Raw genomic sequence first — 17,314 nt, 5'->3', positions numbered from 1 at the left:
GGTTCCATCCCTGGTCAGGGCACATACAAGAATCAACCAATGAATGCATAAATAAGTGGAGCAAAAATCTCTCTCTCTCTCTCTCTCTCTCTCTCTCCTCTCTCTCTCTCTCTCTCTCTCTCTTTCTGTCTTTCTCTCTCTTTCTCTCCCCTTCTCCCTCTCTCCCTCCCCTTCTTTCCACTCTCTCTAAAAATCAAAGGAAAAAATATCCTCAGGTGAGGATTAACAACAACAACAACAAAGTCCCATTGATTTTAGACATTGGAAATAGTTTTTCCTGCTGTAGCATCTAACATTTGTCCCACGGTGTCCTCATTAAACAAGATCCTTATTTGAGTGTTACCAAATGCATCTTTTTTCTGCCATATGAGTTTTGTGGTTTGCTTTAGAAATCTGTCCTTTCCTGGTTGTTCATGTCATTGTTGGTATTAACCATCCCTGAGGGCCTTGAGGGAGATGTCAATACACCAGTGCCAGGGCCTTTTCCTCCTTCCACCCTCCCGGAGGCTGAGCCAGCTCAGCCAGGAGCATTACATCACCTCTGGAGATGCAGGTGCTGAGGAGATGGGCTGAAAGACACAGCACATCGTGGAAAGCACAAACTTGAGCCTGGGGAAGAGAGAGAGGAAAAGAAGTAGGAAGAGGAAGAGATGCAGAAAGAGGGTCTGAAACTATGTTTTGTTATGTCATGGAAAAGTTAGAGAGAATGGGCTCTGCACTTGTCTAAATGTTCTGGTGTGAAAAACAAACTAACAAACAAAAAAAACCACGGAGGAGATCCAAGATGGCAGCTTAAGTAAACACACACCTAAACTGCTGCTGTGCACAACAATTTCAAAACTACAACTAAAAGACAAAACGTCTATCACCCAGAACCATGGGAAAGCTGGCTGAGTGGAAGCTCTACAACTAAACTGAAAGAGAAAAGAGCATTCAGGGCACAAGCGCTGAAAAACTGAGGTACAAGGCTTAACTACACCAAGACTTTGCACTCAGCCCACAAAGGGGTGTACCAAAAACAACCTCCTCAGGTGATTGAGGAAGCTGAGCTACTGGCCCCTATAGGTCACCTACCACACAAAGCCACACCATCAACACAGGGAGGCAACCAAAATGTGGAGACACAGAAGCATGTCACAAATGGGAGAGATGGAGGAAAGTAAACTACTGGATGACACAGAGTTCAGAATCACATTTATAAGGTTACTCAAGAATCTTCTAAAAACCACTGAGAAACTTGAAGAGATCTTCAAGGACCTTAATGAGAATACAAAAAAAAAAAGAAAAAAAAAAAAAAGAAAAAAGAAAAGGAACAGTCAGAAATTAAGCACACAATGTCTGAAATAAAGAATATACAGAAACTAAACTGTAGATCAATGTTTCCCAAGAGTCAAACCAAAGATCTGGAATATGAGGAAACAAAAAACACCCAACCAGAGAGGCAGAAAGAAGGAAGAATCCAAAAGCGTGAGGATAGTGTAAGGAGCCTCTGGGATGACTTAAAATACCAATACCCAAATTTTTGGGGTGCCAAAAGAAGAGAGAGAGCAGGATATCGAAGGCCTATTGAAAGAAATAATGACAGAACCCAAACCGGTTTGGCTCAGTGAATAGAGCATCGGTCTGCGGACTGAAAGGTCCCAGGTTCGATCCTGTTAAGGGCATGTACCTTGGTTGCAGGCATATCCCCAGTAGGGGGCATGCAAGAGGCAGCTGGTTGATGACTCTCATCAATGTTTCTAACTCTCTCTCTTTCTTCCTCTCTGTAAAAAATCAATGAAATATATATATATATATATATATATATATATATATATATATATATATATATATATTTTTTTTTTTTTTTTTTTTTTTTTTTTTTTTAAAGAAATAATGACAGAAAATTTCCCCTACCTGGTGAAAGAAATAGACTTACAAGTCCAGGAAGCTCACAGAACCCCAAACAAGAGGAATCTAAAGAGGACAACACTAAGACACATCATAATTAAAAATCTTACACCTATGGATGAAGACAGTGGCAGGGGGTAAGGGTAAGGGGTGGGGTGGGGAATCAGGTGGAGGGGAGCTATGGGGCGGGGGTGCGGAAAAAGAGGAACACCTGTAATAATCTGAACAATAAAGACTTATATATTTAAAAAATTAAAGTTATTATTGATAGGTAAAAAAAAAACCATACAAAAAGCCCCACACTTCATTTAGTGTAAAAAAGAAAAGAACAAAAATATACTTCTAGCCCTAGCCGGTTTGACTCAGTGGATAGAGCCTCAACTTGTGGACTGAAGGATCCCAGGTTCAATTCTAGTCAAGGGCTCATGCCCAGGTTGCTGCGGGCTCAATCCCCAAAGAGGGGTGTACAGAAGGCAGCTGATCAATTATTTTTTCTCATCATTGATGTTTCCATCTCTCTCTCCCTCTCCCTTTCTCTCTGAAATCATTAAAAATATATATATTAAAATAATATATATATCCTATCTAATAAAAGGGCAATATGCAAATTGACCATCACTCTAAGACACAAGATGGCTGCCCCCATGTGGTCAAAGATGGCTGCTCCTATGTGGACACAAGATGGCCACCACAAGATTACCTGCAGGGGAGGGCAGTTGTGGGTGATCAGGCCTACAGGAGAGGGAAGTTGGGGGGTGGGGGGGGAACTAGCCTGTAGGGGAGGGCAATTGAGGGTGACCAGGTGTGTAGTGGAGGGCAGTTGGGGATGACCAGGCCTGCAGGAGAGGGCAGTTGGGGAGGACCAGGCCTTCAGGGGAGGGCAATTGGGGGTGACCAGGCTGGCAGGGGAGGGCTGTTAGGGGCAATCGGGCTGGTAGAGGAGCAGTTAAGCATTGGTCAGGTTGGCAGGGAAATGGTTATGGGGTGATCAGGTTGGCATGCAGAAGCAGTTAGGGGCAATTAGGCAGACAGGCAGTTGGGAGCCAGCAGTCCTATATCATGAGAGGGATGTCCGACTGCCCGTTTAGGCTCGATCCCAGGATTGGGTGCACGAATTTCATGCACTGGGCCTCTAGTGTATATACTTGTGTGTGTGTGTGTGGGTGGGTGGGTGTGTGTGTGTGTATGTATTTCTATGAGACCTTTGATTGAATAACTAACACACTAGGTTTTGCATAAACATATTAATTACTATGACCCATTTACTCTAGTCATGTGTATGTATCCTACAGAATTATACACTTTAATATTCATCAAAAGACAGGTACAAGAATGTTTACAGCAGCAATATTCACAACAGTCCCAAACTGAAAACTCAAATGCCCATCACGGGAAAATTGATAGATCATTTATAGAATAGTCACACAATAAAAAATCATTTGGTTAAAAATAAGGAATAAATTTTAACCAAATAGAATTACATGGAAGAATCACAAAAACATGATGTTAGATAAAAGAAGCCAAACACAATAAATCATTCCATTTATATATAGCTCAAAACTGGGCAAAACTACACTGTTAGAAATCAGGCTGGTGTTTGAATTTTGGGAGGTAGCCCCGTGGAGGAGGTTTGGGGGCAGGTAGAGAATGGGAATGTTATTTTTTGATTGCTGTGATTGTTACAATTCACCAGCCTAAACACTTAGGTTTTGTGCTCTTTATTTATATGTCAATTAAAAAATATGTCAAGCTCTAACTGGTTTGGATCAATGGAACATTGGCCTGTGGACTCAAGGGTCTCAGGTTCGATTCTGGCATGTACCTTGGTTTCGGCCACATCCCCAGTAGGGAGTGTACAGGAAGCAGCTGATTGATGTTTCTCTCTCATGGATGTTTCTAACTCTCTCTCTCCTTCTCCCTTCCTCTCTGTAAAAAATCAATAAAATATTTTAAAAATAAATAAATAAATAAATAAATGAGTTACTATTTTTAAAGCCTTTAGAACAGTGTGTGGTATACAGTAGACACTACGCTACATAAAGCTTTGTTACAATGAAGGTAATAAAGTGAAGACTAAACTAGGAATAAAAGAAACTTAAGAAGAAATATACAAAATATTATGCCTGTAACTTTCCATTTAAAGCTTTGTGCATTCTTTACATGAATATGTCCTTATAGAAATATAAATTCTTATTTTGAGTGTATTTTACATAAATGCTTTTATTGAAGTATGAAAATGACAGGACAGAGAATCACGGGTCTAGAGACAGAAAGATGAGGGAGATAGAAAGCCCACTGACTGGTGATTGGGGGTGGGGTCCAGCAGCACCGGAAACCTCAGCTTGTAGGGATCCCCATGTGGGGGGAGGGGGAACCTTTGGTCTCTCCCCAGCCTCTTCCTTCCCCCTGGCCTGGGCCTGGGTGGGGAGGGGCAGTTCCTCTTTCCTTCCCCAGCGCTAGGGGAGGCCCCAGCTCCCAAAGGGCTAAGAAGCTGGAGCATTGGTGAAAGAGGAGAAGCTGAGCCAGACTCTTGCAAGACCCCTTCCAGCCCCACTCCAGGAAGCATGAACAGGAAAGACAGCAAGAGGTGAGAGACCCTCAAGGAACCTGGGCGTGCCCAAAACCCCTGGGCCTCCCGCTGTGTGGGAAGGTTGGGAGGCACTAACCAGTTAGCAGGGTGTGGGGCTCCTCTGGGAGCAGGGGCAGGAGCAGGGGGCCCCAGAGGGAAAGATGCTTTAGGGAGTTCAGAGCCAGCCAAGGCCCGGGGCTCTTTGTATGAGCTCTATGTCTTGTCCTCGCTCTCTCTGGAGCTGGACCTGCTCGGTTTCCCCTTCTCCCCACCCCCACCCTCATCCTATCACTCTTACTCTGTCCTCCCTGGGGTCTTCCTGGTTCCCCATACAGTCGCTTGCTGACCCCCTGAACTGGAAACTCCAGGCTCCTGCAGGGCCCTGCCCGGGAGAGAGGATGTGACACAGGGCAAAGGGATTCCCTTGCCTCTTAAACCACTCCTGGCTGCTTCAGATACTACAGGGGTCAGTCTGCAGGCAAGGGCCTAGCAGCTGGCTGTAGCAGCAGATGCTGGCTGGCTGCCAATGAGCAAGATCATGGCTTCCATGGCTCTGGACATGCTGAAAGAGGGCGGCTGCAGTGAAGCTGAGCTGCTGGAGAGTGAGTGCAATCACTGCATTAGATATGAGAGACACCTGTGTCTATCGCCTGGGCAAGCTGGCCCTCCTGTCCTCACAAGGCCCTGTAATTGTGTTCCTAGCCTGGGCAGCTCCTCCAGCATGTCTCTGATCTACAAAGGGGTCCCTTCCCCATAAAATCCAGCAATTTAGTGGTTGAGATCAGTTGCCTCATTTTCTGCCTGCATGACTTGTATATATTCAGAGAGGAAGGAAAGGGAGAGAAACATCAATGATGAGAATCATTGCTTGGCTACCTCCAGCATGGCCCCTACTGAGAATCAAGCCTGCAACCCAGGCATGTGCCCTGGCTGGGAATTGAACCACTGAGCCACACCAGCCATGCTTGCTTAGCACTTTTGAAGAGCTAGGCATTGAATGGTCAGAGCAGATTCCTAGGGAAGATCTCAGGGTGACTTATTTTTTATATGAGGCCCATAGAAATTAAGTGACTAACATAGCCACATGGCCAACATACATTTCTCAAACCTCATTTTGTCTAACTTATGGAAGCCAAGGCTATTCTGCCTGGATTCTCCTCCCTGCTTCTTCCACCATCCCAGTCTCTCCATTACCTCTTTCCCCAACTGGAACACCAGCCTCCAGCCTTGAGGAGGCACAAAGCAGAGTGAGGGTTATTTTTAAACTTCCCTTGAAACTGTCTCAGCCCCAAGGACCCCACCCCTTCTGAAGAGCACCCATACTTTCTCCCTAGGCTCCAAATATAGGGACTAAAGTGAATGGCTAAGACTCAAGTCCTGCAGAAGGGTTGGCCTGATGGAGGGGTTAAGGTAGGGGAGAGGGAGATAGAATATCAGAGGTCTGCTGCTCTTACGAGGGCTGGGAAAAGAAGGCACAGCATTGGAGAACAAAAGGGAATTCTGTGGAGTCTCCCTGAAGGCAGAATCTCCTGATTCCCCTGGGAAGACAGGATTCTGGTAGTCTTCACTTTTAAGATCTGGAGTAATTCCAGAGGTCTGCCAACAGGAAATATCTCCCATGATGCCTAGGGACTGTATAGTCAAGGGGAATTTGGGGGCAATGCCTGGAGGAGAAATTTCTTATGATTACCTAGAGGGTCATCTCCCATGATTCTCGGGGGGGGGGGCGGGTTTCAGGGTAGTTTTGAGGGTCTTATCCCGATTCCCTGGAGACGGGAGTAACCTTTGGAGTTTACCTGTAGGAGAAGGCTCCCATGACCTGGAGTACTCTGGGGGTTTTCTCCCATGAGTCCATGGGAGATTAGGAGTAACCCTAAGGCTTTGCCTTTAGGGCATTAAGGTCAAGAAGGATTCTGGGGGCCCGTCTGATGAAAGGGGCTCCCATGATTCCCTGGGGGAAATGCCCACAGGAAGTCCCACCAGGAATGCCCAGGAAAGACAGGAGGGCGGGGCCGGCCCCGACAGGCTCGCCGCCACAAGACGTGCCCCAGCCCCAGAGAAATCAGCAAGATCATGGCTTCCATGGCTCTGGACATGCTGAAAGAGGGCGGCTGCAGCGAAGATGAGCTGCTGGAGAAATGTATTCAGTCCTTTGGTGAGTGTCCCCCTCCCTGGCCAGCCTCCCAAATACTAAGGTTGGGCCAAGTGTTCTCTCTCTAGGCCTCATTTGGGGGGTGGGGTGGGGGGTTATAAGATAAGGTGAGTGCAATCACTGCATTAGATATGAGAGACACCTGTGTTTCTCTTTCCTGAGATGTGGAGTCGAAGGAAGTCTGATGATATTTCTGTCTTCAACATGACTTGCCAGGCACTGTTCTGATTCATGCATAGTGCAGACCAGGAAACAGGCTCAAGTAGGCCAAGTTGTTCTCCCAAGTTCATGTAGGAGTCAGGAGGAGAGCTGGGGTTTGAACCAGGTGATCCAACTGGCTCTGGAGACTGCAGTTCATTGCCTGGGGGCCATTCTGACACAGAGTCCCCTCTTTCTGTTCCCAGACTCAGCTGGCAGCCTGCGCTGTGGGGACCACATTCTCAACATGGTACTGGCCATGCACAGCTGGGTGCTGCCCTCTGACCACCTTGCTGCCCGTCTGCTGACCTTATATCCTCCCAGGGCCGTGAGCAGTGGTGGAGGGCAGAGGGCAGAGATGTGAGTCTGAGAGATAGAGACAACGTGAGTAGGCAGGTTTGGGATGCTGGCTATCAGAGCCTTAACCAGAACCCAAGTATCAGGAGGCCACAGGGAACACGCAGGAGCTGAGGCGGCTGCAGATCTGTCACTTGGTCAGGTAGGACTGGGCCAAGACCTCCATACCCATGACCCCAAACCCTCACCCTGCTGATGCCTAAAACACCTCCCAGAGTCTCCCCAGCCCAATTCCCCACAGGCCCATCCAGCTCCTCCGAATCCCACTTTAAGATACCTGGTTTGATTGGTAAGATTCTCCCAGTTCTACTCTTTAGAATCCTCACCTCTTAGAGACCCCTAACCAGATCCTATAGACCCTCTCACAGCTCGTGCCCAGACACCTCTAGCTCTGATCCCCAAACCCCTACCTCCAACATACTCCAGCCTAGCTTCTAAGACCCCCGTCATCCTGCTCTCCCAAAATCTTATCCAAAACCTCTTCACTGTCCTACCTAGCAATGTCACTTCCAAGAGATCCTCCCCAATCTATATCCTATTGCTCCACTAACCTGTGCTAAGAGACCCCCCAATCCTAATCCCAGAGATTGCACTAGCCTGGTGCCTCTCTGAACCCTGGCTTTACAGAGATTCCCCAATCCAACACCTAGAGATTCTCAGAGAACTTTCCTACCCTCACCCCACCATCCCACCATCCAGCCTCATCCCATCATCTCTAAACCGTCCTCAGATATTGGCTGACCCAACACCCTGAGACAGTGCACCATGAGCCCCAGTTAGAAGAAGTTATAGGTCGTTTCTGGGCCACTGTGGAGCAGGAAGGCAACTCAGCCCAGAGGAGCCTGGGAGATTCCTCCAACCTGTGAGTCAGCCCTTGCCCATTCTGTCCCTCCCATCACTCTGCCATCTCTCTCCATACCTCCACCCTGAGCCCCCATGATACCCTCCCCCTCTTTACCCCCAGTCTGAGCCCTGGTGGCCCTGGCCCCCCACCCTCCATGAGCAGCCCAGGCCTGGGCAAAAAGTGCAAAGTGTCCTTGCTTTTCGACCACCTGGAGGCAGGGGAACTGGCTCAGCACCTCACTTACCTGGAGTTCCGGTCTTTTCAGGCTATCAAGGTGAGAACCCCCTTCCTCCAGCTAGGGAGGACTTGTGATGGGGCGGGGCCTGACTGGGCCAGGTAAGAGGACACTCCCCACCCTGGCCTGGACTCTGGGCAGGGATCTCACTCTCAAACTTGGTGCTGGAAGGGCCAGGAAAATGAGTTAAGCTGGCCGAGCACAGAGCCCCTGGGGTTCAAATAGATCAGCCCCTTGTTACCTGTGTAACTTTGAACTAGTCCCCTCTCTGGGACTCAGTGTTTTTAATGCAGGTCATATTACTTCATTGGATTGTTGGGAGAGTTAAATTAATATGTCCATTTGAAAATGCTTGTCCCAATGCCTGGCACATAGTAAGTGCTAAAGATAGGATCTGTGCCTGGTTCAGAGTAAATCCTATCATATTTTACCTACCCAAATGGTAATGTCATGTTTCAATCTAGTAAGTGCTCATTATTACCATCAAAATTTCAAGGGAAGGTGGAGATCTAGTTTTTTGTTATGTTTGTCTTATATTTTTTTGTTAAATTTATTTTTAAATTACAGTTAACATACTTATGTTTCAGGTGTCCAACATAGTGATTAGACATTTACATACCTTATAAAGTGATCATCCTGATGGGCTCTGGTTTTTGGTGTGTTTTTTTTAAAATATATTTTTTTAATTGATTTTTTACAGGGAGGAAGGGAGAGAGATAGAGAGCCAGAAACATCAATGAGAGAGAAACATCTATCAGCTGCCTCCTGCACACCACCCACTGGGGATGTGCCCCCAATCAAGGTACATGCCCTTGACTGGAATTGAACCTGGGACCTTTCAGTCTGCAGGCTGACACTCTATCCACTGAACCAAACTGGTTTTCGGCTGGGCTCTGATTTTTTAATGTGAACATTTTATGATTACACACACACACACACACACACACACACACTTGCGCACACGCACACGCACACGCACGCCTACATACACATGTAGCACAGTGTATGTGGATATGGACTGTTGACCCCTGAGCAGAACAAATAGAAATTGATTTATTGTCCTCTTTGTCATTCTTTCCTTTGCTGACTGTATACCAGACAGGTAAACAGTTAAGAGCAACAGACTGGTTCCCATCCTGACTCAAGCATATGTGATCCTGGACAAATTACTTATCCTCTCTGTACCTTCTTGGCCTCATCTCTAAGATGGGAATAATATAGTAGTCACTTCATAGAGTCAATGTGAGGGTTAAATCAGTTAACATGACAAAAACTTCAAAAGAGTGCCTGGCTTTTTGTAAACATTTTTCTGGCCCTGGCTAGTGTAGCTCCGTTGGCTGTGACATTGATTATCAGTCAGGGCACATACCTAGGCTGAGGTTGGTTACTTGGTCAGAGTGAGTATGGAAGGCAATCACTGATGTTTCTCTCTGTGTCTCCCTTCCTCTCTCTAAAATCAGTAAACATATCCTCAAGTGAGAATTATTAAAAAATAATGAATAAATAAACATTTCTCCTCAGATGGGAAAGAGCCATGGTGACATCAGGGACATGACAGCTAGGCTAGGGCTTAGGAGGTCAAGACTGCTAGGGGGATGGGCTGTGAGGGGCAGGGCCCGAATGCCACGGCCCACCTGATGCTCATTCATCCGCAGCCCCAGGACCTGCGAGACTACGTTTTACAGGGCTCTGTGCGGGGCTGCCCGGCCCTAGAGGTATCCGTAGGTCTCAGCAACAGCGTGTCCCGCTGGGTGCAGGTCATGGTGCTGAGCCGCCCCGGGCCCACACAGCGCGCACAGGTGCTGGACAAGTTCATCCGTGTGGCACAGGTGAGGCCGCCCCGCCGCTCTACTCGTTTTGTGGGCGCTCGCACCCCTTCGGTTCCAGTTGTCCATCCCTGGTAATGAAATCACCGTGCCCTGGCCGAGCCCTGCAGCTTCGAGCCCCATCCTGACCACTCCCGCCCGTCCCCTCCACTCTCCCTTCTTCCCCCTTCCCCCCTCCCCCCTGCCCCATGTCTCAGTCTGGTGGTTCTTACCCAGACTGTGACAGCCCCGGTTCCTTGGCCTTGATAACACCGCATCCAACCCTCCCTGGCCTCACCCCGTGGTCCTAAACTTGGCAGTTGACAACATCCCTCCTGGCCCCGTCTTCCAAGCCCTACACCCGAATATTGTCTCCGAGGCAATAAAAGCGTCTCTTTCATGTCCACCACCTCTATGTCATCCTCCACCCTAGTCCCTACATTCATTCCAGCGCCTCTTCCGGAATAGTGACTACGTTGTCAGGTCTCTCTCTGGCCCCGCCCCTTGCACGCCCCTCCCCGCAGACAGGTCCCCTCCCTTCTGGAGAAAAGGGAAGCCCTCCTTCCCCTAGCGTGGCCACGCCCCTTTGCGCACTTCCTTGCAGCCACACCCTTCCTCTAGCTTCTCCCTGCGCCTTTGCTTCCCTTGCTGGGTCCCTTAGACCTGCGGTTCTGGGTTTGTCTGCGGGTTTCCTTCTTGTTCCACTTTCTCCTCGCAGCGACCTGCGCCCTTCAAACTTGGAAAAGGGGAGGGCGAGGCAATTCTCCCTGACGGCCAGCTGACCCCACACATGTCTACCTGACACTTCTATATCACTCTGACCCCATTCACCTCTGCTCTGTTTCTAACTCCGCCCAGAGCTCAACCTTCTTTCTCCTCACATCTGACTCTCAGAGCAGTGAGACCTCCAGGTGCCTGACACCCTGATATCTGTCTGAATCACCTACACCTGTCTGACACACACCTGCCTAGTACAACACCCCATACTTGACGGAGTCCCTCCACTTTTTTTCTGACCTCACATTAAGTCTGTTCCCTGCCTGACCTCACATTAGTCTGTTACATGCCTGCTGTGGCCCACTCCTGCCTGACACATCTCAACTGTCTGATGCCCATACTGGCCCCTCCACACACATGCCTGGGATCTCAACTTCAACTGGGTACTTTCAATTGGGATGCTTCATCTGAGCCCCCAACTTATCCGTGCTCCTTGTGACCTCATCATATCTGCATTGCCCTCCATAGAGTCTCCACCAGCTGCAGAATTTCAACACACTGATGGCAGTCACTGGGGGCCTGTGTCACAGTGCCATCTCCAGGCTCAAGGACTCCCATGCCCACCTGAGTCCTGATAGCACCAAGGTGAGGCCCCACTACCCTCCCCAAAATTCTAGTGGTCCTGAACTCCCACTTTTCTTCAACCCCCTTTACCCCTGGGGCCCTGGAGACCTTGCTCATTCAAATCCAACAGACCCCCAGGCTCTGTTCTCCTCTGCCATTCTTCCTCCCTCTTCACCCATCCACCTGTCATGCTGACATCTCTTACTGTGTATCCAGTCCTGAGCAGGACTGGCGAGAGACATGAGAAAGGTGCTAGTGGAGAACTTGCAGCCCAGGGGCAGAGTAAAACAATGCCCCCAAGAGTGCCAACATCTGGGCCACCCATGGGAGGAGCACCGGATGGGATCCTGGTAATGTCTGGGGAAAGTGAGCCATTCATGAGTCTGGTGTGTGGCTGAGGACAGGTGGTGGCAGATGATGTTCAGAGGAAGATCTAGGGGAGCCTTGCAAGCTCATTAAGGTGTCTGGGCTTTATCCGGAGGACACTGGGGAGTTAGGGAACATTTGAGAATGACGCAACATCCATGATCAGACTTAGGTGTTGGAAGAATCACTCTAGCCTGGGGACCCAAGGAAGATCAGTTTGAGAAGATATTGAGGCCAATATGGGACATGGATAGGGTTTGGGAAAGTGTCCAAAAACGGCATTGGGCCCCTGGGGGTTAGAAGCCCACACAGGGGACTGCTAAGATACCCGCCTCCACGAGGCTAAGAGAGCAGAACCTAGTTTTCCCCGATAACATGCTGCCCTCTCCCCAATGTGGCCTCCCACACAGACCCTGCTGGAGCTGACTGAGCTGCTCGCTGCCCACAACAACTATGCCTGTTATCGCCGCGCCTGGGCTGGCTGTACAGGCTTCCGGCTGCCTGTGCTGGGTGTGCACCTCAAGGACCTGGTGTCCCTGCATGAGGCACAGCCCGACAGGTTACCTGATGGCCGCCTACACCTTCCCAAGCTCAACAGCCTCTACCTACGGCTGCAGGAACTGGCAGCCCTTCAGAAGCAGCACCCCCCCTGCAGTGCCAATGAGGACCTGCTGCATCTGCTTACGGTGAGCTGCCCAGCCCCAGCTGGGCTCCTGGAGGCTGAGCCTGGGGTCCTGGGTGGGTGAAGGGCTGTGTGCCAGGAGAGAACAGCATTGAGATGTTTGGGCTTTGAAACCAGAGCTTCTTGTGCTCGCTTTGGCAGCACATATACTGAAACCAGAGCTTCTAGGTACCACACTCCCCCCCACCCCCAGCTGTGTGGCCTTGGGCAAGTCACTTAGCCCCTTGGCTTCAGTTTCCTTATCTGCAAAATAGGAATAATAGGACCTACTTCAGAGAATAGTTGAGAAGAACCAATCAGTAATATAATTCACATAAAGTGCTTAAATTAGTACCTGGAACACAGTGAGCTCCACATATGTTATGCCTTTTCCTCCCATTCCCCCAGAAACTCAAGTATCCATTGATCTAAGCTCCAGAATTACGTTGGGCTTTCACACTTCTGAACTCCAAGGTTCTGAGCTTCTCATGTCACTTGTCCAAAATTCCAAGCTTTAACATACTACGAATCTAAGCAAAAAGCTAGTAATAATTATTGATCACTTACTATGGGCCAGACTACATGTAAAACACACTCTCTCTCTCTCTTTTTTTTAATATATATTTTATTGATTTTTTTTACAGAGAGGAAGAGAGAGGGATAAAGAGTTAGAAACATCAATGAGAGAGAATCATCAATCAGCTGCCTCTTACACACCCCCTCCTGGGGATGTGCCCACAACCAAGGTACGTGCCCTTGACCGGAATTGAACCTGGGACCTTCCAGTCCACAGGCCGACGCTCTATCCACTGAGCCAAACTGGTTTCGGCTGTAAAACACTTTACAGAATACTTCATTCCTTCTGTACAACTCCAAGGTGGGGACCCTTATCATGCTTCCTACAGGTTAGGAAACAGGGCCACAGAGGTGAGGTCACTTGCCCACTCTCCCATAGCAGTAAAACCTGGATCTGGACCCACGTGTGTAACATGTAAACTACTACACTATGTCCTAAGGTTGGAAGTGTGGGATTCTGGAGACACATATATACAGGAGGAGGCAAAAGTAGGTTTACAGTTGCAATACAAATAATATGGAGCTCCTTGTTCCAAATTCTTCAGACTTTCAAGACTGTGGTGACAGGGCATTAAACAAAGTGGGGGCCCTTCTAAGTGTGGGGCTTGCCCATGAAGCTGGCCTCGCCCTAATATGAGGCCCACCCTATTATGAGGCCATCATCCCAAATATTTATTGAACACCCACAGTGAGCCAGGCACTACTACTTCAGGCACTTAGGTTTCACAGCAGTGAGCAAGTCAGAAAGTGGGGGGGTGGGGGGGGAGACTGTTCTTGTGAGGCTGACATCCTAGTGGGGAGACAGCACATAAAACAATGCCATTAAGTCAATCACATGGTCTTTTAGATAAGTACGAGAGTAAATTAAGGCAGAAAACGCATGGAAAGGAGCAGGGTTTGAACTTTTAAATAGGATCCAAAAGAGCCCCAGTGAGAAAATAGCATACTTGTACTAGGTGCGTGAAGAATGAATAGATTTCAGTGGGAGAGACCTTCCAGGTCCCCAGAGAAGAGGGGGCTTTTGGGAAGAGGAGGAGAATGGAGGCCCAGGCAGGGCAATGGCTGTAGGTAGGAGGATGGAGACAGAGAGTCTATAATCCCTGTCCACCCCCAGCTTTCCCTGGATCTTTTCTACACGGAGGACGAGATCTATGAGCTTTCTTACACCCGGGAGCCTCGCTGTCCTAAGAGTCTGGTGAGACCCAAACCCTGATCTCTGACCTCTAGCCCAAGCCTATCCACTGACTAACTATGCCCCTCTGTCCCTGCCCCAGCCACCCTCCCCCTTCAAAGCACCCCTGGTGGTGGAGTGGGCCCCTGGTGTGATGCCCAAGCCCGACAGGGCCACCCTGGGTCTACATGTGGAGCAGCTGGTAGAGGTAAGGAGGGACTATGGCCTGGCTACTGGGGGCCAAGAAGGAAGCTACCTGTATAGCCCTGACCCTAAGACCAAAGGGATCATGACAAGGCCTTACTCTCCCCTTCCCATGTTCCTCTGAAGTCCGTGTTCAAGAATTATGACCCTGAAGGCCGAGGAACAATCTCTCTTGAGGACTTTGAGCGACTCTCAGGCAACTTCCCCTTTGCCTGCCATGGGCTTCACCCGTCCCCCTGCCAAGAGTAAGTGCTCTAATTTCTAAGGCCCCCACAGATGAGGATACGGGGGTTTCCAGGATTCTGGGGTCTGGGAGAAATGGGCCAGTCGTGCTGAAGTGAGGTCTCTGCCCCCAGGAGTGGCTCCTTCAGCCGAGAGGAGCTGACGGAATACCTTCTCCGGGCCAGCGCCATCTGCTCCAAGCTAGGCCTGGCCTTCTTGCACACCTTCCATGAGGTCACCTTCCGCAAGCCCACCTTCTGTGACAGCTGCAGTGGTTTCGTGAGCATTCGGCCCACTATCATCCTTGGGGCCCATCTTCTGAGTGTCCTAGCTCCTCACAGACTGGGCTCAGAAGCCAGACCTTCCTTGGAGTACTCAAGCCCTAACAATCTGCGAATTCCAGAAAATTGTTCAACCTCAAATAATCCCCACATTTCATAGACACCCTAAACATTGGATCTTCTCTATATCCCAATGTTTCCAAAGTCTAGCTAACGCCCAAATCCCAGCTGACCTCTATCCTGGATAACTGCCAACGCATGGATAACACCTAAAATCCTATTTAACTTACATGCCTGGATAGATTATTCCTAAACATTCAATCTCCAAGTTTCTAGACTCTAGATAATTCAAACCCTGGGTAATTTTCAAAATTACACTCAAGTTCTGGATAATGGACAGATCTCTCAATCTCCCATGCTAATTTACAACCCTTGGCCTTCCAAAATTTGTTTTCCATTCACTAAATATTTATTAAGTACCTCCTGTGTGCCAGTACAGTTCTAGGCTCAGGGTGTGTAAGTGGAGGGAGGGGGGAGGGCAAGCAGAAAACACAATAGACACAATCTCTGCCCACAGAATTCCAAATTTGACCCAGTTCTAATAGCCTAGATCAGTGGTTCTCAACCTTTTTTAATGCCGAGACCCTTTAATACAGTTCCTCATGTGGTGACCCCAACCATAAAGTTATTTTCATTGCTATTTCATAACTGTAATTTTGCTACTTTTATGAATCGTAAAGATCTGTGTTTTCCGATAGTCTTAGGTGACCCTTCTAGCGACCCAAAGGTTGAGAACCACTGCTGTAGAGCCATCGGAAAACATAGATCTTTACATTATGATTCATAACAGTAGCAAAATTACAGTTATGAAGTAGCAATGAAAATAACTTTATGGTTGGGGGTCACAAAATGAGGAACTGTATTAAAGGGTCTCGGCATTAAAAAGGTTGAGAACCACTGGCCTAGATGATTCCTCAAACTTGAATAAACCTCCAAATTCCTTTAATCCTCATCCCACATAAACCTCTATCTAGCCTTGAGAATTTCCAAAACCTAGATGGTTTCCACACTTCCAAAGAGCCCTGCCCATCCACAGCCCTACCTCTCCTAGCCTTGGCAACCTATTCCGCTTTCTCTTCCCAGCTCTGGGGTGTCACCAAGCAAGGCTACCGCTGTCGGGGTAAGTGGGACGGACATCAGTGAGGGGGGAGGGAGTTCAGATCTTGCAGCCCAGAAGAATGGGGGCATAGGCTGGGTCTTTGGCCACTAACTGCTGCCTTCCCCCAGACTGTGGGCTGTGCTGCCACAAACACTGCAGAGACCGAGTAAAGGAGGAGTGCAGGAGGCCAGGGGCCAAGAGCGAGACCAGCCCCTCAGGAGCCCCTGTCCCACCCACATCAACACCCCGTGCCAGCTGTGGTAAGACCAGGGTGTACAGCTCTGGAAAGGGGGCTTGGTACATAGGGATTAATCCCAAGGTCATGAAGCTCTTCCCAACATACTCTCATTCCTCCCACCCATACCCCCGAAACAGGCTCTGAGGACAGTCTTTCCTACACTTATGCCCTGGAACCTGAGACGGAGTGCCACCTTCACCATGCTTGGACCCAGACAGAGTCCCCACAACCTTCCTGGGAACCAGACACGGTGAGGATACAGGGGAGACTAACTCACTTGCCTGGGGAACCCAAACAGATTGGGGAAACAAGGGAAAGTAAAAATGTGCAAAAATCCTCAATTACTTGGGTAGGAGATTCTGGTAAATTTTTAACGTTATTAGAAAAACAGAAATTTCAGTATGTTGATAGGAAGAAGGGGTAGCCACTAGTAGAACAGAAAAAAAGGATTTTAGGGAGAAAAAATAAAGAAAATAATGAGATGGCAATTGTAAGGCCAAATATGTCAGGAGCTACAATAAATGTCATGGAATAAATTACACTATTCCAAGGCAGAGACTCTGAGATTGGATTTAAAAATGTCCACAGGGGACATTCATTCATCCACTCAACAGAAGTCTGGTGAGGTACTCGCTTCGGCAGCACATTCACTAAAACTGGAATGATACAGAGAAGATTAGCATGGCCCTGCATGAGGATGACATGCAAATTGATGAAGGGTTCCATATTTTAAAGAGACAGAGAAGTCTGGTGAGGTATTGATGGCAGGGAAACATCTCCTGGACATCATACACCACCCCCCCCACATCACCCAATATCTTCTTCCTTCCAGGTTCCCCTCCCAACGATGGCCCCGCCACCCATCCAGTCCTCCAAGCCCAATTCCTAGACATCGGGAAGTTATTTTCTTCTTTTGCATCAGAGTAGCTATTAATTGTACTCCCCTTTCCTGCACTTAGGCAACTGCAGCTCCATGTTGGATACATTTAATCTTTACCATTATTTTACCAACTCCTTAAATCTTCATTTTACAGATGAAGAAATT

The 17,314-nt window shown here is 48.5% G+C and overlaps 1 protein-coding gene across 2 annotated transcripts; it reads left to right on the top strand.

Annotated features, from left to right (window-relative positions):
- Positions 1-4,330: 4,330 nt before the first annotated feature.
- RASGRP4 (RAS guanyl releasing protein 4) lies at positions 4,331-17,233 on the top strand. 2 transcript variants are annotated; one of them, XM_084860831.1, is made up of 17 exons: positions 4,331-4,477; positions 6,430-6,614; positions 7,016-7,121; positions 7,246-7,308; positions 7,897-8,028; positions 8,131-8,284; positions 9,901-10,074; positions 11,296-11,412; positions 12,168-12,443; positions 14,109-14,189; positions 14,269-14,373; positions 14,496-14,614; positions 14,726-14,870; positions 16,016-16,052; positions 16,160-16,291; positions 16,407-16,519; positions 17,102-17,233. In XM_084860831.1, the coding sequence occupies exons 1-17, from the start codon at positions 4,455-4,457 to the stop codon at positions 17,156-17,158; spliced, it is 2,019 nt and encodes a 672-aa protein (XP_084716957.1). In that variant the 5' UTR covers positions 4,331-4,454; the 3' UTR covers positions 17,159-17,233. The 2 variants fall into 2 exon arrangements, with proteins under 2 accessions (XP_084716957.1, XP_084716958.1); XM_084860832.1 differs by lacking the exon at positions 6,430-6,614 and having other exon boundaries at positions 4,356-4,477.
- Positions 17,234-17,314: the final 81 nt, after the last annotated feature.

The sequence above is a fragment of the Pipistrellus hanaki genome, assembly GCF_964339955.1.
Source record: "Pipistrellus hanaki genome assembly, chromosome: 15".
NCBI lineage: Eukaryota > Metazoa > Chordata > Mammalia > Chiroptera > Vespertilionidae > Pipistrellus > Pipistrellus hanaki.
This window is presented reverse-complemented; position numbering and strand designations above follow the sequence as displayed.

Bases quoted from the DNA above. Each gene is read 5' to 3' on its own strand.
- RASGRP4 (XM_084860831.1), top strand. From the start codon at position 4,455: ATGAACAGGAAAGACAGCAAGAG. The intron at 12,444-14,108 runs GTGAGCTGCCCA...GTCCACCCCCAG, and splicing joins ACCTGCTGCATCTGCTTACG to CTTTCCCTGGATCTTTTCTA. The intron at 14,190-14,268 runs GTGAGACCCAAA...TCCCTGCCCCAG, and splicing joins CTCGCTGTCCTAAGAGTCTG to CCACCCTCCCCCTTCAAAGC.